This window comes from Dreissena polymorpha, chromosome 3, assembly GCF_020536995.1.
Source record: "Dreissena polymorpha isolate Duluth1 chromosome 3, UMN_Dpol_1.0, whole genome shotgun sequence".
NCBI lineage: Eukaryota > Metazoa > Mollusca > Bivalvia > Myida > Dreissenidae > Dreissena > Dreissena polymorpha.
Genome location: NC_068357.1, coordinates 106,889,589 through 106,917,499, shown reverse-complemented (window position 1 = coordinate 106,917,499; position 27,911 = coordinate 106,889,589). Strand labels below are relative to the sequence as shown.

Genomic DNA, 27,911 nt, shown 5'->3' with positions numbered 1-27,911 from the left:
TAAGTTGTAATAACCTAGCAATTTAACGTTGTCACTTGGAAAAATAACGGGCTGTAAGCAGTACCAAATTACTCTTTTTGACACTTAAAAATAATTACTTTGTTTCATGTCCAAAAATTTAGATAAAAATAAACATGACAAAAATACAGGTATCGGACACCAGTATGCAATCTGAACAGAGAAACTTGTTTCAACAAATAATAGCATGCGCTTGTAAAATACAAAGCTGTATAGTATAAATTAATTTAATATATTTTTCCCTTTCAGCTTTTGGGTGAAAATATATTCAATGATCTATCAATCTTTTACCGGGATACAAAATTACTTACCCAACAACGTGAATGAAATGGTCCATTGCATTAAGGCATTCATTTGCCAGGTTTTATTACCTTAATCCTGTTGTAAAATTGCATGATTCAAGTGTCACAAGATAAGATGAACAGGGCAGAATTTTGGGATTTGCGAAAAATTGTTTGAAAATTTAGAATCATTAATTTTGGATGAAAAGCCATACGTCTGAAAATTTAGAGTATCTGAAAACTTAAGTAAGAGTAATATTGATATTTAAGTATGTCTGCAATGAATATCTACTCTAAAGGCAAGTTGAGCCTGAGAAGCAAAGTATGCGTATGAGAAATGTTGTTCTAGTGCAAACCTGTTTGCTCGTTTGATATGTTCCTCAACTTTGTTGTAAGGCACTAAATGGGGGCTTCTCTTAGTTGCTAGATCCTACAAGACAAAACAAATGAATGGCTAATGAAACAATACTTGAGATTCAATCTTCTGCCATACACAATTCATAACAAGTACAACACACATTACTGATAAATTAATTAATCTTTGAACAGACAGAAATTGACAGTTTAGTTTGAATCTAGTGCCTACGATAAAAATGGTCTGCAGAAACAGCAATTTCATGATCGCCCATTTAAAAAGCCAAGAAGCAAAACCCCACATGAGTGCTATCTGAATAAATCTAAAACCAATTGTTACAAATAGAAACTGGGGCATGGGCTTGAAGCAATTGCTAATTAAGAAACTAATCAACACAGTAAAGTGTTACAAGAAGCCAACTTCAGGTACCTCACACAGCCCATATGTCCATCCATTCTTGATGCGATCCTTGGCCCAGACATTGTGTGTGTTCTCCGCCAGGAGTTCAACAAGGTCACACATTTTCTCATCCAGCTCAGTGCCTGACAAGTCCAGGGGCATTGGCTTGTAGCCGTTGCTTTGTAGGAAACTGGAATAAAGAAGGATTGGTTATAAACAAGATATGTACAGGGGCATGGGCTTGTAGCCTTTGTTTTGTAGGAAACTAAAATATAGAGAAAAGTGTTGTAGAAGCAAACATTAAGGTATTCATAAAATATCGAGAGGTGAATTGGCTTGTATCTATTACTTTGCAGGAAACTGGAATAAAGAGGAAAGTATTGAATGGGCAACCATTAAGGGAATGCATGAAAAGATAGGTCAAAGGGCAATGACTCATTGCAAATGCTTTGTAAGAAACTGGAATATAGAGAGTATTTGTTAAAAAGGAAACCACTTTGTGAGCTAAAAGATAGGTACAGCGGCATGGGTGTGTAGCCATTACTTTAGAGAAAAATGTTATAAACATGACCATTCATTTTATAACAAGTTACAAAGTTCATGAAGTAAAAGAAATTGCACTGTAGTTCTAACAGGGAAAACCCAGAGAAAAAAACGGCAATCCTCAGTGGACATTTATTTTAACCTTAGTATAAACTATGTATAATTGAAATGTATTCTCTAAATAGAACTTACTCTGAACTCAGCTTGACAGTCTTCATTCTGTTTGTCTTGGAATCCTTCATTTCCATGGAGACATGGTATCCAAGGGCCAGGAGAGTTCTACAGAGTGATAGAAAACATGCATATGAGCATAGCTCTTGCAAAACTGGGCTAAAATGCATGTGCTTTAAGTGTTATCATAGATTAACTTGTGCAGTCCGCACGGGGCACAGGCTTATCAGGGACAACACTTTTGGCTTTCATGATATTTGTCTTTTAAAAGAAGTCTCTTCTAAGTCAAAATTTTACCATCAACTACTCAAATATCACTTTGCATTTTCTACAACACCATTACCAATAAAAACTTCATAATGAAAGAAACAACAACCAGGATATTTTCAAAATAAATAAGATTTAACACAGATTTTAATAAGATTTTAAACAGGTAACAGCAAAACGTCATTCTCAATTTCTCCCTAAAAACCATACCTGAGTGTTTCAAAAGCCACAGTGACAACATATTTCTTCTCGGACATGGGCAGCTTCTCAAAGCTGGTAAGACTGGGATTCTTTTTGCGTGTGTCTTCACGTATCTCCCCCCAGGACCAACCCTGGTCTATCTTGTTCATGGCCCACACCTCATGAAGGTTCTCGGCTAATTTGTCTCGCACACATTCTACATACACTGGCAGCTGAACCTGTTAATACCATTCAAAAGTGACTCATCCTCATTTTTAATAAGAGGGCCATGGGTCCTTAGGCACTCGTCTTAGACCCAAATGAACTATTCTGAAAAAGTGCGAGCTGATTCATGAAGATTGGACCAAAAAAGTGACTTAACATATTTTATTTAATATGACCCAGGAACCTTGTTTAATTATGAGCTCACATGACCCAGATTTAATCTCAGCCGAGATTTCATTGAGATGAATGTTCTGACCAAAGTTTCTTCAATATCATTGGGACAAATGTTCTGACAAAGTTTCATGAAGGATGGACCAAAAATGTGATTCCTAGAGTGTTAGCTAGGTTTCATTAATGCCATATAAAGAAAAATGCCCCGCCACATGGCGGCCATGTTTTTCAACAGACCAAAAGCATTTTCAAACTCATTCAAGATATCATTAGACCTAATGTTCTGACTAAGTTTCATGAAGATTGGACAATAACGTGACTTCTAGAGTGTTAACAAAGTTTAACAATAGCCTTAAAAGAAAAACTGCCACACCTCCTGGCAGCCATGTATTTCAACCAACCAGAACTATTTTCGAACTCGTCCAAGGTATCATTGTGACAAATGTTCTGACCAAGTTTAATGCAGGTTGGACAATAAATGTGGGCTCTAGAGTGTTCACAAGGTAATTGTTGGTGATGCATGACAGACGATGGACAAAAGGCAATCACAAATGCGCATCATGATGAAGTTGTGCTCAGGAAAGCCAAAAACAGATTAGTATTGTTTTTTTCTGGACATATTAAAAGTTATTTACTATGTTCCTTTCTCAACATATTAAAAATTATTCACAAACGTAACTTGATGGACTAGTAATAACATAGAGGTAAGTTTCTATTCTAACACGATATTTATGTCTTTCTTGGTTTGAGAATGGTATTACACATTTAAAGACGTAAGAAAAACAAGAAAATCGCAGATTACGCAGTTTTCCCCCTTAACTGATCTTACCCCAGTTTGGTAGGAATTTCAACACTGCAAAAATATTTACTCAAAATGCCAGATATATAACGATAATTTCCTCCCAAATGGCTAAGGGCCCCAAACCCATAATGTGAGAAAAATTCCTTGCAATATAAGTTCAAAAGTGCCTCACTGTGGGAAATTGGGGCTTCATGCATATGCGTCAAGTGTTGCCCAGTGTAGACTGCACAGCCTAAACTGGATATCTCTAAAAAGAGACTTAACTTATACGAAAAATATCATTAAAACTGAAAAAGTCATCAATGATAAGCATTTGAGGACTGCACAGGCTAATCTGGGACGACACCTTACACAAATGCATTAACCCCGGTATTCCTGGAGTGGAGCTCACACATATGCTTACATTGCCTGTATCAACTGGCTGAGGTACAAAAGGGGCATAATCAAGGACCTCAGTGGGGCCACTGATAATGTTCTTCTGAACGTCCCCAAAGTAGAAGCAGGGCTCAATTTTCAGTTTCTGTTTGGGTAGCAGGGACTCAATGGCTGGCGAGTGGCCCTCCGGAGGCCCGTATTTCAGCTTGCCATGTTCACTCCCAAGCACGAAACGACAACTGAAAAAGTATGAAAAAGCTTTAGTTTAAACCTTTTTTTTTGAAAAAAAAAATACAGTCTACTCTCGTTATCTCAACATCGCATATCTTGCTTTTCTCGATATGTTGAGGTCAGCTCAATGTCCAACTGTTTTCCTTCTTTATCTATATTAATAAACATCGCATATCTCGATTTTCGTTATCTCGAATGATTTGATATCTGGATATAAAAATTTGTCCCATGTCCCAATTTTACATGTATTTACTGTGGTTTATCTCGAAGTGCGAATAACTGTCCCAGTGTCGGCAAAGGTGAGAATTTTTTCTTTGATACTTCACCGTCCCGCTTTGCCCGGTAGCTTCCCATACTGTGTGGTAGATAATTGATCCTTGAATACCATCAATGACCACACGTGTGTAATGTCGTTAGCCATTTACACTTGAGTAAGGCCTGTCACTTTAACTGCAATTAACTGCAATTAATACACAGCCTGCCAAAAGGCAGAAAGACTATGTGCTGCTCTGTTATTGCATGACAATTGGTCGGAATGCTAATAAAGATAATAAAGATAAACCTCAGAATGGCTTTTCATTTTTATTTTATCCTGTACTAATAATCGATTGAGCTTTGCATTTCAAACTACAAAATGTACATGTACAGTTCAGTATTTTTTTAACATCAAAGAATCGTAAGAAACGCGCATAGAATCTCATACAGTAATTATTATGCCGTTGTGAGTATTATGCCACACGGTGACGGCTTTAGTTAGACCACTTAGCAGGTATTTAGATGTTAAAAACAAGGTAAATTTTCGTCTCATTTTTTCTTTGAAAACGCCTAATCGGATAATTCGAGCTCTCGTTAACTTGGTATTTTTTCTTGTTCCCGCCGACTTTGAGATAACGAGAGTAAACTGTATTGCATCAAAAGCCAAGTTTATTAAAACACTTTTGAGTCCATTTACTGGGTAAAACCAGTGCCTGATGAGACCTAAAGAATTCTCCCACAGTGGGGATCAAAACCATGACCTCGGCAGACACAATATGTTTGTTTCTCAATTTGGATTTATCACTATATACAGCAGTTTTTCAGTCGTATCACAACAGTCAGTTTCATGACTTATATTTCTAGGTTAGCTGGTTGACTAGTACTAAGTGCATATACCTATGCAAGCAACTGAAAAAATGCCCGACTTGAATCATAGAATGGGCCAAACAAATGATTTGATGTTGAATTCACATTAAATTTATGAAGAATTGCAGATAGCTGTGAATCAAACTTGTTATCTTCAGATTTGAAGTCCTTAAATCTCCCAATAGAGCCAGCCAGTTCCATGACTACATTTAGTTTATCAGCTGTAACTGTATGCTTATTTGATCGTATACGCTACATGCTTTAATGTATATATACATGAATGGAATTAATGGTTAACAGGAATAAACATGTTTTCCAAAGACTTGATTACTTAATTATGTGCTTAAAGTTTTACTAAATGCATATATTATATTTAAAATTGATTGCATTAAAAGACTAAAGATAAGGCTTATTGCAACATGCTCATGTCTGTTTCCAGCTTATAACCAGTTCTTGGTATCTTAAAAGAACATTATTAACAATGCTTCCAGATTAGGAATCTAACATGGAAACCCTAATTGCTCAAAGGGCACCATAAACACTATGGCACTGCCACTTTTTAAAGAAGTAATAGTTGGCAAAGCACTTGGGTGTTCCCATGCATAATGTAATTTGTTTAATAAGGTATTGATTTTCCACCAACCTATCATTTGATATGAGTCATATACAGAGTCAGTAGCTCTAAGTGGCATCATGTAATAGAGGGTTGGAGGTTGGAGAACACTATCCTGATACTGTAATTTTTAGACGCATGCTTACAAGTGCCCTATACCTGACACATGCCGTCATGGAGATGACAGGAAAGAACAACCCGTCCAGATTGAAATCCTTGAACAGGCCCATGACAGGCGCCCCATTGATGGTGAAGGATATCTTGGGGCCTGTCAGATCCAGTAGGCAGCCCACCACGTCACCCTTCCTGAATATCAAACTGAGGTCTCGCACCTGCTTACGCTTTGCTCCTGCAAACAAAATATCATGCACAAAATATGGGCCTTGCTCTGGAAAAATGGGGCTGAATGCATGTGTGTAAAGTGTGTTCCCAGATTAGCCTGTGCAGTCGTCACACAGGCTAATCAGGGACGACAATTTATTATTTTATGGAATTTTCGGTTGAAAAGATGTCTCTGAGTCTTCTTAGCAAAAATCCAGTTTAAGCCCAAAGTGTTGTCCCTGATAAGCCTATGCAAACTGCACAGGCTAATCTGTGAGAACACATTGGGCACATGCATTAAGCACTGTTTTTTTCCAAAAGCGAGACACACATGGAAGTGTTCTTAAGGCTTAAAAGTGTTTTATCTGTCAAAACATAGCTAAAATACACTATAAGGAACCTACTCCAAACCATCTTTAACAATTTATGTAAGTGTATTTGAAGAGATCATGCTTTTTTTCAAAGCACATATGAAAATTACAAACTAAAGATATATGTATGAATTTTCTTTAGGATTCATTATCTGTAATCATATATTCTGACATGATAAACTGGGCAAAAGTCAAACAAGACAAGTTCAGGGTCTACATATGAGGTATGCAAACATTATCTGTACATTTATATGAAATTTAAGTTAATACATTTTAATAACAGTTTTAAGCAGGGAAATATCGCTAATATTGCGCACAAAAGTCATTCAATCACATTTATATGAAACAAAATAATGAATACTGTTAACAATATAAGCCTTGCCCTAGGCAAACAAGGCTGAATACATGATTGTAACGGTTGTAACATATAACATTGTGGAGGCCCCACAGGCTAATAACAAGGCTGAATACATGATTGTAATGGTTGTCACATATAACATTGTGGAGGCCCCACAGGCTAATCAAGGACAACAGTTTCCGCTTTTATGGTATTTTTTCATTTAAAGCATGTCTATTCTTAGACACGATCCATTTCAGGCGGAAAGTGTCGTCCCTGATTAGCCTGTGTGTAGTGCACAAGCTGATCTGGGGCGGAAAGTGTCGTCCCTGATTAGCCCGTGTGTAGTGCACAAGCTGATCTGGGGCAGAAAGTGTCGTCCCTGATTAGCCTGTGTGTAGTGCACAAGCTGATCTGGGGCGGAAAGTGTCGTCCCTAATTAGCCTGTGTGTAGTGCACAAGCTGATCTGGGGCGGAAAGTGTCGTCCCTGATTAGCCTGTGTGTAGTGCACAAGCTGATCTGGGGCGGAAAGTGTCATCCCTGATTAGCCTGTGTGTAGTGCACAAGCTGATCTGGGGCGGAAAGTGTCGTCCCTGATTAGCCTGTGTGCAGTGCACAAGCTGATCTGGGGCGGAAAGTGTCGTCCCTGATTAGCCAGTGTGTAGTGCACAAGCTGATCTGGGGCGGAAAGTGTCGTCCCTGATTAGCCTGTGTGTAGTGCACAAGCTGATCTGGGGCGGAAAGTGTCGTCCCTGATTAGCCTGTGTGTAGTGCACAAGCTGATCTGGGGCGGAAAGTGTCGTCCCTGATTAGCCTGTGTGTAGTGCACAAGCTGATCTGGGGCGGAAAGTGTCGTCCCTGATTAGCCCGTGTGTAGTGCACAAGCTGATCTGGGGCAGAAAGTGTCGTCCCTGATTAGCCTGTGTGTAGTGCACAAGCTGATCTGGGGCGGAAAGTGTCGTCCCTAATTAGCCTGTGTGTAGTGCACAAGCTGATCTGGGGCGGAAAGTGTCGTCCCTGATTAGCCTGTGTGTAGTGCACAAGCTGATCTGGGGCGGAAAGTGTCATCCCTGATTAGCCTGTGTGTAGTGCACAAGCTGATCTGGGGCGGAAAGTGTCGTCCCTGATTAGCCTGTGTGCAGTGCACAAGCTGATCTGGGGCGGAAAGTGTCGTCCCTGATTAGCCAGTGTGTAGTGCACAAGCTGATCTGGGGCGGAAAGTGTCGTCCCTGATTAGCCTGTGTGTAGTGCACAAGCTGATCTGGGGCGGAAAGTGTCGTCCCTGATTAGCCTGTGTGTAGTGCACAAGCTGATCTGGGGCGGAAAGTGTCGTCCCTGATTAGCATGTGTGTAGTGCACAAGCTGATCTGGGGCGGAAAGTGTCGTCCCTGATTAGCCAGTGTGTAGTGCACAAGCTGATCTGGGGCGGAAAGTGTCGTCCCTGATTAGCCTGTGTGTAGTGCACAAGCTGATCTGGGGCGGAAAGTGTCGTCCCTGATTAGCCTGTGTGTAGTGCACAAGCTGATCTGGGGCGGAAAGTGTCGTCCCTGATTAGCCAGTGTGTAGTGCACAAACTGATCTGGGGCGGAAAGTGTCGTCCCTGATTAGCCTGTGTGCACAAGCTGATCTGGGGCGGAATGTGCTGTCCCTGATTAGCCTGTGTGTAGTGCACAAGCTGATCTGGGGCAGAAAGTGTTGTCCCTGATTAGCCTGTGGGTAGTGCACAAGCTGATCTGGGGCGGAAAGTGTCGTCCCTGATTAGCCTGTGTGTAGTGCACAAGCTGATCTGGGGCGGAAAGTGTCGTCCCTGATTAGCCAGTGTGTAGTGCACAAGCTGATCTGGGGCGGAAAGTGTCGTCCCTGATTAGCCTGTGTGTAGTGCACAAGCTGATCTGGGGCGGAAAGTGTCGTCCCTGATTAGCCTGTGTGTAGTGCACAAGCTGATCTGGGGCGGAAAGTGTCGTCCCTGATTAGCCAGTGTGTAGTGCACAAACTGATCTGGGGCGGAAAGTGTTGTCCCTGATTAGCCTGTGTGCACAAGCTGATGTGGGGCGGAAAGTGTTGTCCCTGATTAGCCTGTGTATAGTGCACAAGCTGATCTGGGGCAGAAAGTGTTGTCCCTGATTAGCCTGTGGGTAGTGCACAAGCTGATCTGGGGCGGAAAGTGTCGTCCCTGATTAGCCTGTGTGTAGTGCACAAGCTGATCTGGGGCGGAAAGTGTCGTCCCTGATTAGCCTGTGTGTAGTGCACAAGCTGATCTGGGGCGGAAAGTGTCGTCCCTGATTAGCCTGTGTGCACAAGCTGATCTGGGAAAAGCAGAACAAGGCTTATGTGTCAAACACTCACCACAACCATTGGCAAATCCATTACCTGTCCAAAAGCAGTTGCCATCGAAAGCGAATGAGTACAGATCATCCCCTGCTGCATTGCAACCCCAGCCCTGTCCCCCGCCAGGGTACGGCACAAACCCGGAGCTGCTGGCCCAGCCAATACGCAACAGGGGCGGCAGGTGAGACCCAGCCTCAAACTGGTCGACAACAACCTCGAAATACCAGCGCCTGTACATCGAAGAGCCCTCACACAGACCAACGTAGATATTGGGTTTCATACTGTAATAGACCAATGTAAGTATTTGGTTTCATTCTGTGAAAAATAAAAACAGACCAAACATAGATATCGGGTTTCATACTGTGAACAAACACACAGACCAACATAGATATTGGGTCTCAATGACCATCTCATACTGTGAACAAACACAAACCGATGTAGATGTTGAGCTAAATACTGTGAACAAACATACCAACCAAGATTTGGTTTTCATACTGTGAACAAACAATCTTGTAAACGGAAACTGTACAATAGGACCCCTCATACAGACCAACATACATATTAAGTTTCATACTGTAAATAAACATCTTCATAATGGGAACTGTGCAATATATGATTCTGAAATAATTAAAAATACCTATGTTTATATATCATACTACACACAAATAATCTTATTAAGAATTCTATATCTGGGTATACATGTATCCATATATTTATTTGACCATCAAATTATAGGGAATTATGATTGTACATCATTATGTAACAATTTAATAGAGAACATAAAAAAAAACAAAGATACTTTTATTCTTTTTCAGATTTATCAAACTATACTAAGTTAACCAATATTCCAACGCATCATAAAGATAAGCAAAACATAAAAACAAATTTTCTTAAAATAAAATTCATTTTAATTATTAAATACTTACCTGCTATCCCTAGCTATACCTTTCTAGGTGGGTTAGCTTCTCCAGAAATCTTCAAGTGCCGGAATTCGGCCACCTCTCCTACTGAAAACAGATTCAGGTTAAACATAGTACAATGTAACCTAACCGGAAATCAAGAACCGTAACTCATCTTACTTTTCATACAATTACGAAAATCTAAAACAATGAGCAGGGTTGGGAGGTGGGACTTACCGATAGCAGGTAAGTATTTAATAATTAAAATGAATTTAATTTTAAGAAAATTTGTTTTAATGTCATAAATACATACCTGCTATCCCTAGCTGATTTTGTAGCTGTGGCGGGAGGTTCTCGTTACATTTTCCCATCACAGCAAAAACCCATAATCAGGTTTTTCAGCCAGAGATAGTAGAAATGTTTCCTCATACAATCTTCGTTAGTACAGTATTGTACTTAGTTTCTGAACAAGACCAGTACATTTATGCCATGGAAGAAACTACCGTTTGAGCAACCACAAGAAGACACAACATATATAAATTGTCCTCAAGAGAACAAAGAAAGAATGAGGAAAAGGGGGTCGGATTCCTCCAAAAAGCAGCTTGAAGCACTTCAGAAAGTGGAACATTATTAATATACGCCCATGAAGCCGAAAGAGCTCTTAATTCATGCAGTCTGATCTTAAAAAGGGATAAATCCCTAGATGAGAGAGATGAATACATCTTGTAAATAGTCGAGGCTACCCAACGAGAAATCGAAGCCGCAGACACATCTCCCCCCCCTTTTAACGGAATGAAAAGTCTCTTACGAGAACCTCGAATAGACTTTACTCTTTTAAAATAGAATTTAAAGCCCTGACTGGGCAAAGAAGTCTATCATCATTTCCATGTCCACAAGTATTAGAAAGACTTGGAAATTTAAAGGGTTAGAAGCCATAGAGGGGAGTTGATTTTTAGCTATGAATCATGGCTGACATAACAAGGTTACAGATCCATCTGAGGAATGAAAATGAAGATGACCATCCTCGATAGACAGAGCATGAATTTCACTTCTCCTTTTGGCTGAAGCCATAGTAATAAGGAAAACTGTCTTCCAAGATAGAAACTGTAAAGAAGCTTGATCTAGAGAATCAAGAACACAAGCCAAATCCCATTTAGGCGCAAGTGTATGAGAAACAGGACGTTTAAGTTCCATAGATCGAATAAGTTCCGAAATCGCTGGACCAGCACAGACTTGTGATGATTAAGTAAAATGCCAATGTATGCGAAATCATAGATGTATATCCTTTGATTGAGCTAAGAGAAGGTATCTTATCTTCAAAAAGATAGATGAGAAAATCCGCTATGCGTCTAGCAGAGGGATTGAGGATATTATTTTCAATTAGAATTAGAGAAGAGTTTCCATCGAGCATCATAGACTGCTCTAGTGGAAGCAACGAGGGTTGAAGCCCTAACAGAAAAGCATTTCTTCTGCAGAGGTTGCCTGATAACAGCCAGACGTGTAAGTGGAACATTGCTGGATCCACATTAAGTCTGCCTCTTGAGACAGAAGATCTGATCTGTGAGGAAGTGTCCTGGGATAATCGTACAGGAAACTGAGAAGATCGTTAACCACGATCTCCTGGGCCACCAAGGGGCGATCAGAAGTATGCTACACAAACTCACCCTGAATTTCGCCAATATTTGGGGAATCAGAATTGGAGATAAGCGTAAGCGTCCAGTTGGTCCCAATCGAACAAAAACGCGTCTACTGAACACGCTGCTGGATCGTAAACTGGACTCACATAAAGAGGGAGTCTGTGATTGTGTCTGGTTAGGTCGACCATAGAATAACCAAACATGAGAAAAATCTGATTGGTCCTTCCTGATGAAGAATCCACTCCGATGGAAGTAATTGGTGTTTGCGAGACAACAATCTGCCAGGGCGTTGAAACGACCTGGAATATATTATGCTAGAAGAAAAATGTTGAGAGTCTTGCAAGAACAAGTAATTCCTTAGTTTCCAGATACAGGGAGTGAAAATGTGTTCCCCCCTGTGCCTGAATGTAAGTCACAACTGATGTGTTGTCTGTTGACACCATCACACAAGAGTCTTGGTATTAACTCCGGAAGAATTGGAATCTGCGATAACAGATTGTCCGGAGACCATTTCCAACAAGCAGAGAGGTTTGTAGCTTCTAGATCGTTCATTATGCTTAGGATTAGATAAATCCTTAGGCACTTTCCACAGTTCTCCTCGTTTGGAATGGTCTTATTAGCTGATTCCAACGATTGAAATACTGATAAAACAGTAGAACCAAAAGGAAGGCGTGTATCATTGCAAAAGCATCCTTAGAAAGCCTGTTGGATTCAAATGTACGGACTATTTTTTCGACATAGAGATCGTCGAATTAGTAGACATCTCCGCAGGTCTTGGGCAATAATATTCACCAAAATTTTGAAATATCATTTCATAGATCCGATTAATTGATGACAATATTTGATCCCCGTCATCATTGGAATCTGTGTCTGAATCGGCCTCATTGTCTACAACACCAGCAGTGTGCAAAGAATCAACGGAAACAGAATTGGAAATACTAGGCCTAGTATCATGCACCAGATTGTGAGTATCTGGTAATGATGAATGACCATCCACCCAATCAACCCCCTGATAACAAAGTATGCGAAGTAGTACCAGTCATAGCAACATTTGTTAATGTTAAACTGGAAACTGGATCTGGTACATAGGGTACCGCAACATTACAATCCCAGACAGGATAGTAATGTGTAGGATACGAGTAGTCAGAGCGAGACTGTCTACGTGAAGCATGATGACAAGCTTTATCCCTGCAATGCCGAGAAACAGATCGGCTGCGATGGGAATGACGTCTCGAAGAGTAACGTCTCCTCGAGATGATCAGTATCGATCATATCGACGCAGTGAATGAGGGCTACTCGATAAAGGAGATCGTGTACAACGTCTACCTCTATTGTCGGTACTAGTTGACGACCCAGATGCCTTAGAAGAAGAAGAAGAGGAGGAATAATCCGATGATGATGATCAATGTATATTCTTGATCGATGACCGGTGACCAGTAGTATTCACTGGTGAACGGTGACCGAACCGATCACCGGTGACCGGCAGTATTGACCGGTGACCAGACCGGTCACTGTTGATAGATGACCGGTGACCGGACTGGCGTCCCTAGTGACCAGTGACCGGTCCGTTACCCGGAGACGTACCAGTCATGCTATGACCAGTGTTGTCACCAGGCAATGACCGTATGGCGGATGCCAAATGGTCCGGCATTGGTCATAGTCCTTGACCAATGCCATCGGGCATAGACGGGCTGACAGTTGTCACCGTATGGTCTGATGTTGATCGATTTTCTAAAGAAGTAAGCATAGTACGATCTCCATCTTGCCCTATACCCGATGACTGATATTGACAATTCTTGACCGTAGTCAGTGGTAGGAATGATAGGAGGATTATCCTGCACCAAATGATGATTCTCTGGTAACGAAGAATGACCATCCGCAAAGTCGACACACTGATAATTAAAACCGGAAATAGACGGTGAATTATCAGAAGTGACAGGAACATATTGTCCAAATGAATCTAGACCCCATGTGTCACACAAAGACGGAGTAGCAGCCGGGGTTTTCCAAATAGTAGAAGATACCGTCGGTGCAGACAAAACAGCAATTGAGGTGAGATGAACACCAGAATTGAAGGGCTGTGAAATCGGATCAGTCAATGCAACATGTGTTGACATCACACTGGGAACTGGTGCATACGGTAAGGAGACATTACAATCAGAAATAGGATAGTAATGTGACCAGTCATAATAGTCGGAATGACAATGCTTCTGTGAAGCTTGTCTACGACCTTTATTCCTGTGATGCTGAGATCTAGAACGGCTACAACGCCGAGAGCTAGAACGGCTACGACGGGAATAACGTATCCTCAAGTATCGTTTCCGTGATAATCGATATTGATCATAACGTTGACAAGGAATGAGGACTGCTCGATGAATAAGAGCGTGTCCGACGTCTACCTCTATAATCGGAACTAGTCGACGACGAATATGCATTGGACGACAAAGAAGTGGAATAATCCGATGAAGAAGAACGTCTGTTTCTGATCGTTGACCCATGACTAGCAACTGTTGACCGGTTAATGATCGGTGCATGTTGATCGGTGTCCGGTTGGTAGTATTGACCGGTGACCGGTAGTACTGACCGGTGACCGGACGGTCACCAATAACAGATGACCGTTGACTGGTGAGTCCGACCGGTCATCAGTAGCAGATGACCGGTGGCCGGTTGGTCAAACGGGTCATCAGTAACAGATGACCGGTGACCGGACCGGTCTCCGTTGACCAGTGGGTTGGACAAGTGACTGGTGGGTCGGACCGGTGACCGGACCGGTCTCCGTTGACCAGTGGGTTGGACTGGTGACTGGACCGGTCTCCGTTGACCGTTGGGTCGGACAGGTGACCGGATTGGTCTCTGTTGACCGGTTTGTCGAACTGGTGACCGGACTGGTCCCCGATGACTGGTGACCGGTCGTTGCCCGGACCGGTCCCTGGTGACCGGTCCGGTACCCTGTGACATACCGGTCATGACATGACCAGCGTTGTCACCGGTTAATGACCGTAAGGCGGATGCCAATTGGTCTGGCATTTGTCGATGTCCTTGACCAATGCCATCAGGCAAAGACCGGCTGACGGTTGTCGCCATATGGTCCGATTTTGATCGACTTTTCGATGGTAAAGTAGGATCACCATCTAACCTGATACCTGGTGACTGATGCTGCAATATGTCATATGTGGTCTTCAAAGTCACCGGGTATTAATCCACTCTTGTATCTGCGACCATAATGTAGTCGATTATATGAAAGACAAGAGCAAAACATATTCAACAATAAACTGGTCACAGACCAGATTATCATACAGTACATAAAATCATTATTTGCCCATAATGAAAATAATTAACATTCTCTTATTATTGCACACAATGGCAAATGATAAACATTCTGTCAATGTATTAGAAGAACACGCTATGCACGATCTTGAAACACATGTGAAGAAAATTTACACAGTACAAATCTTCTCAATTACCTATTGATGAAGATCACGATAAGTAGGTGCTCGTGTACATGAGCAGGTACAAAATACCCAGCAAAGCTGAAAACAATTTAAGTTATACGCGGTGACAGCTGCTGCAATTGATCATCTGACGTCTGCTGTAAAGTCACCGGGAATTTCTCATCTGATGAAGGTTCATCTGCACGTTTTCTGCTTAGAAAACTTTCTGCGACGGATTGCTTTCTGCCGCGTTGCATCGTCTCACGCATTACAAACAGAGCATTTACGTTCAAAGGAACAATTAGTGCATGACAAACAAGTCTTGTGGGAATCCCACAAAGCCTAAATGTGCCCACACGAATCGCTAGTTTGTAAACTCATTCTTATTCTGAAAGTAGAACAAGAAGATAATCCGCGTAAGAAAAAAATGTAAAAATAACAAAATAACTGAAATAGTTAAACAAAGTATTTACAATGTACAAAATTGTCAATAACTTGTTGACAAAATCACGAAATCCTCGTGCTGAAATCATGAGCACATGGAAAAACCCGGCAAAACGTAAAAAAACAATTAATTATCAACAAAGTAATACAAGAAAAGATTTCTGAATGAAGCAGAAACGATAAATTATACAATTCATCAATTTCAAACAAAATGCCACCACGCAGAATTGAACTAAAAGTCCAAATTTAAAGCCGATAGAAAATGGCTATCTGCTCGGTGTGTCTCCAGAAAAGTAAGATGAGTTACTGTTCTTGATTTCCGGTTAGGTTACATTGTACTATGTTTAACCTGAATCTGTTTTCAGTAGGAGAGGTGGCCGAATTCCGGCACTTAAAGATTTCTGGAGAAGCTAACCCACCTAGAAAGGTATAGCTAGGGATAGCAGGTATGTATTTATGACATTAAAAACCATTTTAAAAATTACAAGCAAATGGTTGCCATGGCGAAGTGTACTAATGAAACAATAATATAAACAAGAGGGCCAAGATGGCCCTAGTTCGCTCACCTGAGAGGAGTCGGTTCATTTAATCTTTACCAAATGTCAAACTTGACCTAGATATTGTCCAGACAAACATCCTGGTCAAGTTTCATCATTATTTCATCTGCGAGTCATTATAAATGTACTCATGAAGTTTCATGATCCTAGGCGTGAGCATTCTTGAGTTATCATCCGGAAACCATTTTTCTAAGTTGAGTCACCGTGACCTTGACAGACATTGTGTGAATACGTTTTTTGGCATTGTGACCTTGACCTTTGACCTAGTGACCTGATAATCAATAGGGGTCATCTGCGAGTCATGATCAATGTACCTATGAAGTTTCATGAACCTAAGCATAAGCGTTCTTGAGTTATCATCCAGAGACCATTTTACTATTTCAGGTCACAGTGACCTTGACCTTTGACCTAGTGACCTGAAAATCAATAGGGGTCATCTGCGAATCATGAAAATTGTATCTATTTAGTTTCATGATCCTAGGCATAAGCGTTCTTGAGTTATCATCAGGAAACCATTTTACTATTTCAGGTCACCGTGACCTTGACCTTTGACCTAGTGACCTGAAAATCAATAAGGGTCATCTTCGAGTCATGATCAATGTACCTATGAAGTTTCATGATCCTAGGCATAAGCGTTCTTGAGTTATCTGGAAACTATTTTACTATTTCGGGTCACCGTGACCTTGACCTTTGACCTAGTGACCTGAAAATCAATAGGGGTCATCTGCCAGTCATGATCAATGTACCTATGAAGTTTCATGATCCTAGGCCTAAGGTTTGAGTTATCATCCAGAAACCATTTTACTATTTCGGGTCATCGTGACCTTGACCTTTGACCTAGTAACCTGAAAATCAATAGGGGTTATCTGCGAGTCATGATCAATGTATCTATGAAGTTTCATGATCCTAGGCATAAGCGTTTTTGAGTTATCATCCGGAAACCATTTTACTGCTTTGGGTCACCATGACCTTGACCTTTGACCTAGTGACCTGAAAATCTATAATGGTCATCTGCGAGTCATGATCAATGTATCTATGAAGTTTCATGATCCTAGGCATAAGCGTTCTTGAGTCATCATCCGGAAACCATTTTACTATTTCGGGTCATCGTGATCTTGACCTTTGACCTAGTGACCTGAAAATCAATAGGGGTCATCTGCGAGTCATGATCAATGTACCTATGAAGTTTCATGATCTTGGCATAAGTGCTCTTGAGTTATCATCCGGAAACCATCTGGTGGACGGACGGACCGACATGAGCAAAACAATATACCCCCTCTTCTTCGAAAGGGGGGGGGGGCATAATGAGAAAACTGCCCCCCTCCCAGCAGCCATGTTATTCAACTGACCGGAACCATTTTTGAACTCAACTCTTGTATCAAGGAAACAAATGTTCTGAGCAAATTTCATGAAAATTGGGCCAAAAATGTGACTTCTACTTTGTTCACATGTTTTCACTATATACATATAGAGAAAAATGCCCCGCCCACTGGCGGCCATGTTTTTTCACCGATCCCGACCATTTTCAAACTCGTCAGAGATATCAATAAAACCAATGTTTTGACCAACTTTCATGATGATTGGGCAAAAGTTGTGACTTCTAGAGTGTTTACACGGTTTGTCTATAGCCAAATAGGAAAAACTGCCACTATATACATTTAGAGAAAAATGCCCCGCCCACTGGCGGCCATGTTTTTTCACTGATCTCGACCATTTTCAAACTTGTCCGAGACATCAATTGAACCAATGTTTCAACCAAGTTTCATGATGATTGGGAAAAAATTGTGACTTCTAGAGTGTTTACAAAGTTTCTCTAAAGCCAAATAAGGAAAACTGCCCCGCCCACTGGCGGCCATGTTTTTCAACAGATCGGACCCACTTTTGTAATCAACCAAGATATCATTAAGACAAACATTTTGACAAAGTTACATGAAGATTGGGCATGAAATGTGACTTCTACAGTGTTCATAAGGTTTTTCTTTTTTTTTGACCTAGTGACCTAGTTTTTAACCCGGCACAACCCAGTTTCGAACTCGGCCGAGATTTCATTGGCACAAAGCTTCTGACCAAGTTTCATGAAGATGGGACAAGAAATGTGGCCTCTAGAGTGTTTACGAGCAAATGTTAACGGACGGACGGACATACGACGGACAGAGACCGGTCACAAAAGCTCACTTGAGCAATCAGGTGAGCTAAAAATGCCTGATATCAGTTAACAAATCTATTAGTTGCCATGGTTACAGCAAGTTCGTACCTAAACACGTGATCTACCAGTTTGGTCTGCAGGAGGAGATCTCGACCAGGCAGCAGGTTCTCACAGATCAGGTTTTGGTTGGTGCGCACCGCCACGTTGTTACCCACACACAGGGACTTGAGAACGTTAAGCACCTGAAGAACAATACATGTATGGAATAATTTAAGCCTCGTTCTTAAAAAACTGGGCTTGATGCATGTGCGTGAGGTGTGGTCAGTCCCAGATTAGCAGTCAGCTTTTATAGTTTAGTTAAAAAAAAAAAGTCTCTTCTTAGTGGAAATCTAGAGGAGGCAGTAAGTTTTCTCCATGATAAGCTTGTTCAGACTGCAGACTCTACAGGCTACTGTGTTAAGACACTTAATGCACATGTATTAAGCCCTGTTTTCACAGAACAAGGCTCACTTATGCAACAATCCTAAGTCAGCTCTTTATTTATTGTGTTCCTGTTCATACAAACTGCCAATCTCAAGAAAGTTGGAACATGCAGATAAGAGATTTATAAATTTACATTATTATCCATTTTTTCATTAGTAGATAGGATCTATTTCTTGCATGGTTTCAAACAATATTATAACAATTACTTTAAATGATTAGGCATAATTATTATACTAGCCGGGATACAAAAAACAAGTCCAAAATGTCACACACAGACAATAATCTTCATCTGATAGTTAAGCATGCAGATCAGTGAATAAAACTAATAATTCTCATGTATGGTAAACCCCAATTTTTATGTATGGCAAACCTTAATTTCAAAATATTTTTGCATCCAATTCTGCCAAAGTAATGTGAATGTAATACAAACATTACCTTAGGGTCTCTTCCATGCTTGTCAATCAGTGATATGATGGTTATGATATGTTTTTCCTTGATCATGTTCAGTGCCTCTGGTGAGTCGATGAGAACACAGTGTAGAACGTCCAGAACACCTTCATAAGGAAGGTTAGAGAATTAGGATAGCCTTAAACATGTAGTGTGGTCAGTACCACACAATGTAGCTTGTCCTGCATTAGGAAAACAGAACATAAAACTATACACACACATCATGTTTTAATATTTATTACTTCAGTTCTAAACAGTTGTAATGAAGCTATGTCTGCATTATGCATTATGATTGGAAGATCAAGATTTTAAAACCCTAATAGGCCACCAATTAGATACCATTCTGATAGACATCACCCTGCAAAACATGGCACTGACTAGCATGTATATCCATAAGCTCCAAGGTTTCAACATAATCCATCATTAATATTAAGATATATAAAAAAATAAACACAACAGTAATAATAGCCTCTTAAATAGGCAATACAAATGTCTACATGGCTTTCCATGCAAATGACCTTAACTAAATAGGTCTCAAGTACATGTGTACCTTTGGATGACATCTGACTCTCGAGCCTGTGTACAAGCCAGTCGAGCCTGTAGGACTGAGCAAACTGGGCACAGTTGGCACGGTTACCCCGGATCATTGCAGCTGAAAAACATAACAACAAGCATGCACTCTCATTAAATGTTATTTTAATTGATGATACATTAATGCACCAAAATAGGTTTATATGATCAGGCTTCATTATTGCTTAAAAAAAGGGCAACCAAAATTATGTTGTGTACAAAAAATAATCTGTAACTTATAAGTAATGTGAGACAACAACTTTTTTCTTTTTTTCTTCTTTTTTCTGTCTCTTTTTTTCCTTTGAGATGGGCATGTATATGTGAGAAAAATCGATTTATATTTATTATGTGTAAGGCATTATAGAATAGACACATGGAAAAGAAGAGAAGGTAGAGGCAGCTGGAGATATTGTCCCATTTGTAAGGCAATAACTCATGTATCCCTTAACAAACACATAGAACTCATGTGGCCCATAAAAGACGAATAGAAAAGTATCAATCACAAGACCATTTTGTACCTAAGAGAAGGTAGAGGTAGCTGGAGATATCGTCCCATTTGTTGGCTGCCTCCTCGCCTGCGTAGTGTGCAAACTGCCTCTTGCCTTTGTACTGACCGAACTTGTCAATGGTCTCAAGGATCAGCGCGATCATGCCCTCCTCCTGGAACAGGTCCTGGCGGTTCCTCAAGGCTCGCAGCTTGTTCTGCTTCTCCTCATGTTCTGCAACACACATACAATATTTACAATTGCTTCGGTAAACCCATTTATGCCTAGTGGACTCTCCCATCCTTCTAAATTGGATCAATTTATTTCCCAAATCCGCATCATGCAGCGTCTCATCTGGGTCTACGCTGTTTGTCAAGGCCTGTTTTCTTGACGCTAGGCATAAATGGGTTAATATTGTGTTTGGTTTTATAGGCAGAAATGTTGAAAATTATTACGTAGCATATAAGCTTGCTCTGGGAAACCTGGCTTTATGTATGTGAGTAAAGTGTCGTCCCAGGTTTGCCTATGCAGTATAATGTTTGAAGTTTTGAAGATGAAACATCATAAATATAAGCACCTTCATCGACAGCAGGTTGTTGAAAATAGTCAATTAGATCAGTAAGGCACTTGACAACCTCTGACAGCCGTATACGGGACCAGGCAATACATGTTCGGCCCTCACTCCTCAGTAAATCCAGGGCTCTACAAATAAAACAATTGACAATAATAAGATTGTTTGCCTGATAATAACAATGTTTGCGCTATAATCATTAATTGTCATTTAAAAAATCCTTTAACTATTTTCTATTTTTTGAGAATACACTCAAAACACATAAGACCAGATTTTATATACAATTTATTTCAATTATCAGACAAGAAGACAGCAACACTTACTTGTTGAACCTATTGAAGAGTAACTGACACTTGCGTATGACTCTGGCCACTTACTTGTTGAACCTATTGAAGAGCGACTGATACTTGCGTATGACTCTGGCCACTTACTTGTTGAACCTATTGAAGAGCGACTAATCCTTGTGTATGACTCTGGCCACTTAATTGTTGAACCTATTGAAGAGCAACTGACACTTGCGTATGACTCTGGCCACTTAATTGTTGAACCTATTGAAGAGCGACTGACACTTGCGTATGACTCTGGCCACTTACTTGTTGAACCTATTGAAGAGCGACTGACACTTGCGTATGACTCTGGCCACTTACTTGTTGAACCTATTTAAGAGCGACTGACACTTGCGTATGACTCTGGCCACTTACTTGTTGAACCTATTGAAGAGCAACTGACACTTGCGTATGACTCTGGCCACTTACTTGTTGAACCTATTGAAGAGCGACTGACACTTGCGTATGACTCTGGCCACTTACTTGTTGAACCTATTGAAGAGCGACTGACACTTGCGTATGACTCTGGCCACTTACTTGTTGAACCTATTGAAGAGCGACTGACACTTGCGTATGACCCTGGCCGACCTAGATTCTTCCTCCTGAGCCCTGGACAGTGTGATACCATCGTCCATGTGACCTTCCACCAGCATCACTGCCTGGAAAATAATATAAGAAACAATGGAGCCTTGTTCTGAGAAAACTGGGCTTATTGCATGTGCGTAAAGTGTCATCCCTGATTTGCCCGTGAAGTCAGCAAAGGCTCATCAGGGAAGACACTTTCCACCTGGATTGGAGTTTTGTTTAGAAGAGACTTCCTTTAAACAAATACCATATAACTGGTAAGAGTTGCCCCTGATTAGCCTGTGTGGAATGCACAGGCTAATCTGGGACAACACTAACGCTAAATAATGAGCAAGTATGGCTCACTATAAATATCACCATTAAGGTTGCAATTGAGTCATGTATATGGTAATCTGCCTTGCAACCAGCAGGTCTACAGTTCAATCCTCATTCAAAAGCATTCTCAAGCCCTTCCTCAAGTAAACACCAAGTACTGGACCTTCCAAGGAAATGGACACAAGAATGTCTATATATGCCTACAAACTCAGTCTTTCAATTAAAAAGAGTTCTAAACCAAACACATATTAAAAGCACACTCACTTTTTTCTCCTCTACGCGCCCTACGCCCCGTTTCTTGGTCTCAAAGGTCTGGTAGGAGAGCCATAGGCCTGTGGCACAGTGCTGGATGAACACGACAGAGTCCCCATACTTGAGGTCACACTTGCCCATACCCTCGTCCTCATGACCTTCAGCAAGCTTCTTGTCATCCTGAGAGAAAGGAAATAACAGTATGTAAGTCTTCACGATACATTTGTGTATTTTTAACTTGCAAAATACAGTCACGAACATGCCCAAATATAAACTAAAAGCCTGTTGTAAACATGTGGGGCTCATTGTTAATTATTCTTCCAATTAATTAATTGTTTTTTTAAATTTTATTTAAGGTTCATATTTTTCCAAACTTTGCATGTATGAATAATAATTTAATTCTCAGCAAAGGAAGTAATTGATTGTCTAGTGAATTTAAGTTAATGGACCTGAACCCAGTGTAACTTGCCTTGGTTTGTCGCAAATAGAAGGAGGTGGTATCCTCGTCTGCCTTGCCCCTGTGCACGGTAACCACGTTGTGGTCGTGAGTGATGCCAAGGTAACGACCCGAGGTCACATGACGGATACGCACCTGCTGCCCCCAGCCCATGAAACCACCTGCCCACCTGTCAATGTTACATGGCAGCATTAATAACAGGTATATACAGGAAATAATCCCTAGCCCATGAAACCACCTGCCCACCTGTCACTGGTACATGGCAACATTAATAATAGGTATATACAGGTAATATACCCCAGCCCATGAAACCACCTGCCCACCTGTCATTGTTACATGGCAGCATTTATAACAGGTATATACAAGTAATATACCCCAGCCCATGAAACCACCTGCCCACCTGTCAATGTTACATCGCAGCATTAATAACACGTATATACAGGTAATATACCCCAGCCCATGAAACCAGATGTCAATGTTGCACAACAGTATTTATACATGGTATAAACTGGTAATTAATTCTGAGATTTTGATCGTTATTTTGAATTTGATAATGTTTATTCTATTTCCTTTTGACTGCCACTTTAATAAAGTAATATGTTATCACAAGATCTCTCATGAATTTATTTATGCAGTCTGCACAGGCTAATCAGGGACGACTATTTCCGCCATGACTGGATTTTCGTTTAGAAAATATTTCCTTTACACAAAAAATTTCATAAAAGTGGACAGTATCAAGCCTGATTAGCCTGTCTTGACTGCAAAAGCTAAATTGTGACGACACTTTACGTACATGCATTAAGACCAGTTTTCACCTGATCCCATGTCTTACTTCGTTTTGATGAACTCTAATCTCCACAGTGATCGGGCATGGCTGCACACAGCCCCTGTCTCATACATCACACAGCTGAGAAATGAGAGAGAATATCACACTGAGCCATTAAAAAATAGTTTCATACTCAATGACCTTTCTATAGACACAAATGTCATATAAATGCTCTTTTTGTCCAATCTCATTTTATTTAGAAAAATTATTTCATTAATATGTTTTTGGATCACAGTTGATAAACAAACATAAAACAACTCCATGTCATTCAAATGCATGATTATTGGACCATTATATCTATGGTCTTTGAGGTTTAAACCATTCTGGCTTTTTTTTGGAGGTTTATACCAGGCTGGCTATTGTCTTTGAGGTTTAAACCAATCTGGATATTGTTTTTAGGATAAATTCTTATATGACTTCAACATTGTTTTATTGCTAGATAAACAAGAATACACCAAAGTTTATTTCTTTAATCATAAAGATGTAAAAGTATACATCTTTTTGAACAGAGATTTCTTTCAAAATTTCACAACAAATATGTAATATTTCAAGTAAAACTGTAAAGTATTATTTTCAAAATAATACCCACTAAACTGGAAAATTTAACATGAAAATTACATAAAACTGTACTATTTACACAGATCAGCCAATGAATTGGACAATTAAAGGGACTGTCAACCACGAATGACGAAAAAAGAAAAGTTCTAAAATACCGTATGCTTTTACATTTGTTAGTTTATATTGATTAAAATATCACGACTAGTTTATTAAATTACTTGAAAAAAGTTGTCAAGTTTTCATATTTTAAGTATATTTGGTAAGAAATTTTACTGGGTATGTCTACCAGGTAACTACAAGTTCACTATCAATAACACCAGTAGATTGACCATCATCGTCACGTGGTAAACCCCAGGAACGCAATTTGTGCATGCGTAGTGAATTGTATATATTTTATACATAAAATGATCAATCTACTTGCGTTATTTATAGTGTGCATCTCGCTATGTCACCTATTTTCGCGATGTACATTCGATTTCACATCGCGAAATTTTATCACCGAATATGCTGAAATTATGAGATTTTTTCAAGTAATGTAATATACTAGTCGTGATATTTTAATCAATAAATTTAAAAGAATATGGTATATTACAACTTTTCTTCTCTTCGTTATCGTGGTTGACAGTCCCTTTATATGATTAGGAAACTGGTCAAGTGCAAAACTTTGTATAAATTAACTTGATTTAAAGTAATATGATATAGCTTAGCCATTTAACCCTTTGCATGCTGGGAAATTTGTCGTCTGCTAAAATGTCATCTGCTTAATTTCTAAAATGAGCATTTTCTTCGATTTTTTTTTCAAAGAATACTATCAGAATAGCAAACAGTTTGGATCCTGATGAGACGCCATGTTCTGTGGCGTCTCATCTGGATCCAAACTGTTTGCAAAGGCCTTCAAAATTCAGTTTCAGCACTGAAAGAGTAAAACATACTTGAATTCACTGTCACTGCCTGCCTCAGGAATGGTTAGGCATTCATCCATATGACCATGGAACAGTCGGAGCACATCGCCACCAAACACAAACCCTGCAATGGTGTATCCATATTATATTAATATTGAAGAATACAAGAGTAGATACAGTGGATGTTTCAAGAATTAAAGATTAAATCAAAGATTTAACTACACACATAAGAATAGTTATATCAATTAACAACAACCGTTAATACAAAAATGCCATTAATTCAAAACTGCTCTCATTTCAGTCATTGACCTTTTTTCAAAATATGAAAAATGATAACCACATTCGAAAGTGAGCTTAAACTAAGCATCCATTTTGCTGTGTTATGACTGTACCCATTGATTTGACTCTGATGACGCCTGAACTCATGGGTACAACCGTCCACAGTGTCTGCTGGAAGGAGGCTATCACTTCAGAACTGCTGCCGATGTGCTGTAATCAGTCAATACAACAACTGAACATTTAATACCAATGACAGCATTCCAACAAAAAGTGTCACTGAACTAGACTCTGTATGCTGTTTTTTTTATTCTCTAATTACGGAATATCAATCAGTGAACATCTTATGAAAAAGTCTTCTTCTAGTTATATTAATTTTTAATGTTTCGGAGATAAAAAAACTATTTAAATGTGTATATTTTTGGTTGACAGAAGAATAAAAACAGTCACATATGCAAGATTTCAAAATATTTACAGCCATGATAACCAAACAGATATATCAATTTTTTTATCCTGATCATGATATTCTTAATCTGCCATCTCCATTAAATAGTTCATAATTTAAGTTGATCATTTCGTACAAACAAAGCATTATGGAACATCTATTATTTAGGTATGGTAACCTACCAGGTATCTCTCACTGGACACACTGACCAGTATGAGGTCATCACCGACCCTGACCTTCTCACCCTCTGACCTCTGCTTGCTGGCCGGGTGGATTGTCCACCAGCAAGACTCTCCTACAATGGGACATAAAGTTACAGATGGGACAAGCTTTTTAAAGGCCACATTTGACTCTTCAGCTTTGTGGTGTCCATAAAGTATTATCTAAGAACAAGGGTCTTAAATGTGAATATCAGTCTCCACATTGTGAACTGTTTAGGTAAGTCAGCCATTTTTTCCTTCTTTACAAAGTGCATGTAAAAGGAACTTTCAAAAAATGGGAAAAATACAAAATGCCTAATTGCAGTCCAAAAATTCCCAAAAGGAAGGCAAATTGCATTATTCCGTTGCAAAAGTGCATTATCTGCATGCGGACAAATAGATTAACACTGAAACTGAACATTTCAACAAAAAGACATTTAAAATAACACTAACATGGGTTTGTAAAATTAGATACCAACCAATTAAATAGACAAATAATTCCCAATAAGAATATTTGACAACACAATTTTTTTCAATTTCAGTTTTTTTCGCGCATTAATTTTTCCAAATGGCACTGCAATACTTTTTCCAATAGAAAAAAACAATTGCTCTAAGTTTATGTTTAAACTGCATGATGAATTAAGAATACTAAAGCACTCCCATACATTCAATCAATGAATCGGCCATTACAAGCTTAATCCATGCAGGCTTAACAAAAATAAGACTTCCCAATAGCTCCTATGTAAAAATAAACTTCCAAGGTGAGGAAAATGCAAAAGTGCAACACACATGGTCAAGTGTGAAACGTACAATTCTGATCTATGTATATTTATCTGAAATATGACTCTACAGTCATCCTAACAAAGCAGTCTCCAATGTAGTGCACTTGAATCTTGCCTTGAATGATAGGAGCTTCTTTCAAGTTGTGCAGATTGCAATTTGAAATGCATGAGTGTGTATGCCTGAAGTTTAAAGACTAACATATCTTTAATACCTGGATATGATCACAAACTTCACACAACATGTGAAGAATAATATTGTAATTTGTTTATCTTAACTTAATTTGTCACACCTGCGAGAAGATAATTTGTTCTTATTTTTTTAATACGCTTTGTGAAATAATATGGTCCTACGTAGCTCCTAGACAAAAACCTTTAATTTGTTTTAACCATGAGATCTCCTTTCTATACCAATAGTTGTGACAGCAAATCACAAATCTGGGAAACATTTCTAAGTCAGATACACAAGCTTAATGCTGTTATGTTGCTAGTTGCCATTTTAATTTACTTCCCATGGTTCCAAAGTACTGGATAGATAGTTGAATTTTACATTTCTCATTCTCATTTCTCATTCTGTACTGTCATTATCATAGACTAGGGTTCAGCAAATTCAACCTAAACGTAAGTGAAGCACAATAAAGATTTGCCTAATTACTCTATTCAAAACAGACACAAACATCAGTATTCGGAAGACATTTGACAGACAGGGGAATTCTTAACATTTGAAGGCATGCCACAGCACATGAAGAATATTTTCAGGAGTTTATGGTAAACATGGACACATAAAATTGTATATTCTTATGACTATTTGAGCATAACTTATGTTGAATTATTTGAAAATGTAAGATCATGGAAAAATGAGGAATAGTTATACAAACTTAATTTATCAGAAGATCATGGAAAAATGAGGAATAGTTATACAAACTTACCGGTAATTTATCAGAAGATCATGGAAAAATGAGGAATAGTTATACAAACTTAATTTATCAGAAGATCATGGAAAAATGAGGAATAGTTATACAAACTTAATTTATCAGAAGATCATGGAAAAATGAGGAATAGTTATACAAACTTAATTTATCAGAAGATCATGAAAAAATGAGGAATAGTTATACAAACTCAATTTATCAGTTTGTTTTTATTATTCATGCTGATCATTTATGGTACTTAAACTGACCATTCAAATCATTAAGTTTGCAGAAATCTGTT

General features: G+C 39.4%; 1 protein-coding gene across 1 annotated transcript in view; it reads right to left on the bottom strand.

Moving 5' to 3' along the window:
- Positions 1 to 27,911, bottom strand: part of LOC127870859 (ryanodine receptor-like) — a 203,133-nt gene that overhangs the window by 139,476 nt on the left and 35,746 nt on the right. Inside the window, exons 6-24 of the mRNA XM_052413397.1 lie at positions 25,906 to 26,018; positions 25,395 to 25,491; positions 25,033 to 25,126; positions 23,549 to 23,623; positions 22,729 to 22,885; positions 22,272 to 22,439; positions 21,645 to 21,766; positions 20,788 to 20,912; positions 20,244 to 20,444; positions 19,706 to 19,807; positions 19,144 to 19,262; positions 18,334 to 18,467; positions 9,154 to 9,392; positions 5,913 to 6,102; positions 3,816 to 4,026; positions 2,245 to 2,453; positions 1,789 to 1,875; positions 1,084 to 1,243; positions 656 to 729 (exon numbers count right to left, since the gene is read on the bottom strand). Coding sequence (XP_052269357.1) covers positions 656 to 729; positions 1,084 to 1,243; positions 1,789 to 1,875; positions 2,245 to 2,453; positions 3,816 to 4,026; positions 5,913 to 6,102; positions 9,154 to 9,392; positions 18,334 to 18,467; positions 19,144 to 19,262; positions 19,706 to 19,807; positions 20,244 to 20,444; positions 20,788 to 20,912; positions 21,645 to 21,766; positions 22,272 to 22,439; positions 22,729 to 22,885; positions 23,549 to 23,623; positions 25,033 to 25,126; positions 25,395 to 25,491; positions 25,906 to 26,018 — 2,677 coding nt within the window. The remainder of the gene's footprint in view (positions 1 to 655; positions 730 to 1,083; positions 1,244 to 1,788; positions 1,876 to 2,244; positions 2,454 to 3,815; positions 4,027 to 5,912; positions 6,103 to 9,153; positions 9,393 to 18,333; positions 18,468 to 19,143; positions 19,263 to 19,705; positions 19,808 to 20,243; positions 20,445 to 20,787; positions 20,913 to 21,644; positions 21,767 to 22,271; positions 22,440 to 22,728; positions 22,886 to 23,548; positions 23,624 to 25,032; positions 25,127 to 25,394; positions 25,492 to 25,905; positions 26,019 to 27,911) is intronic.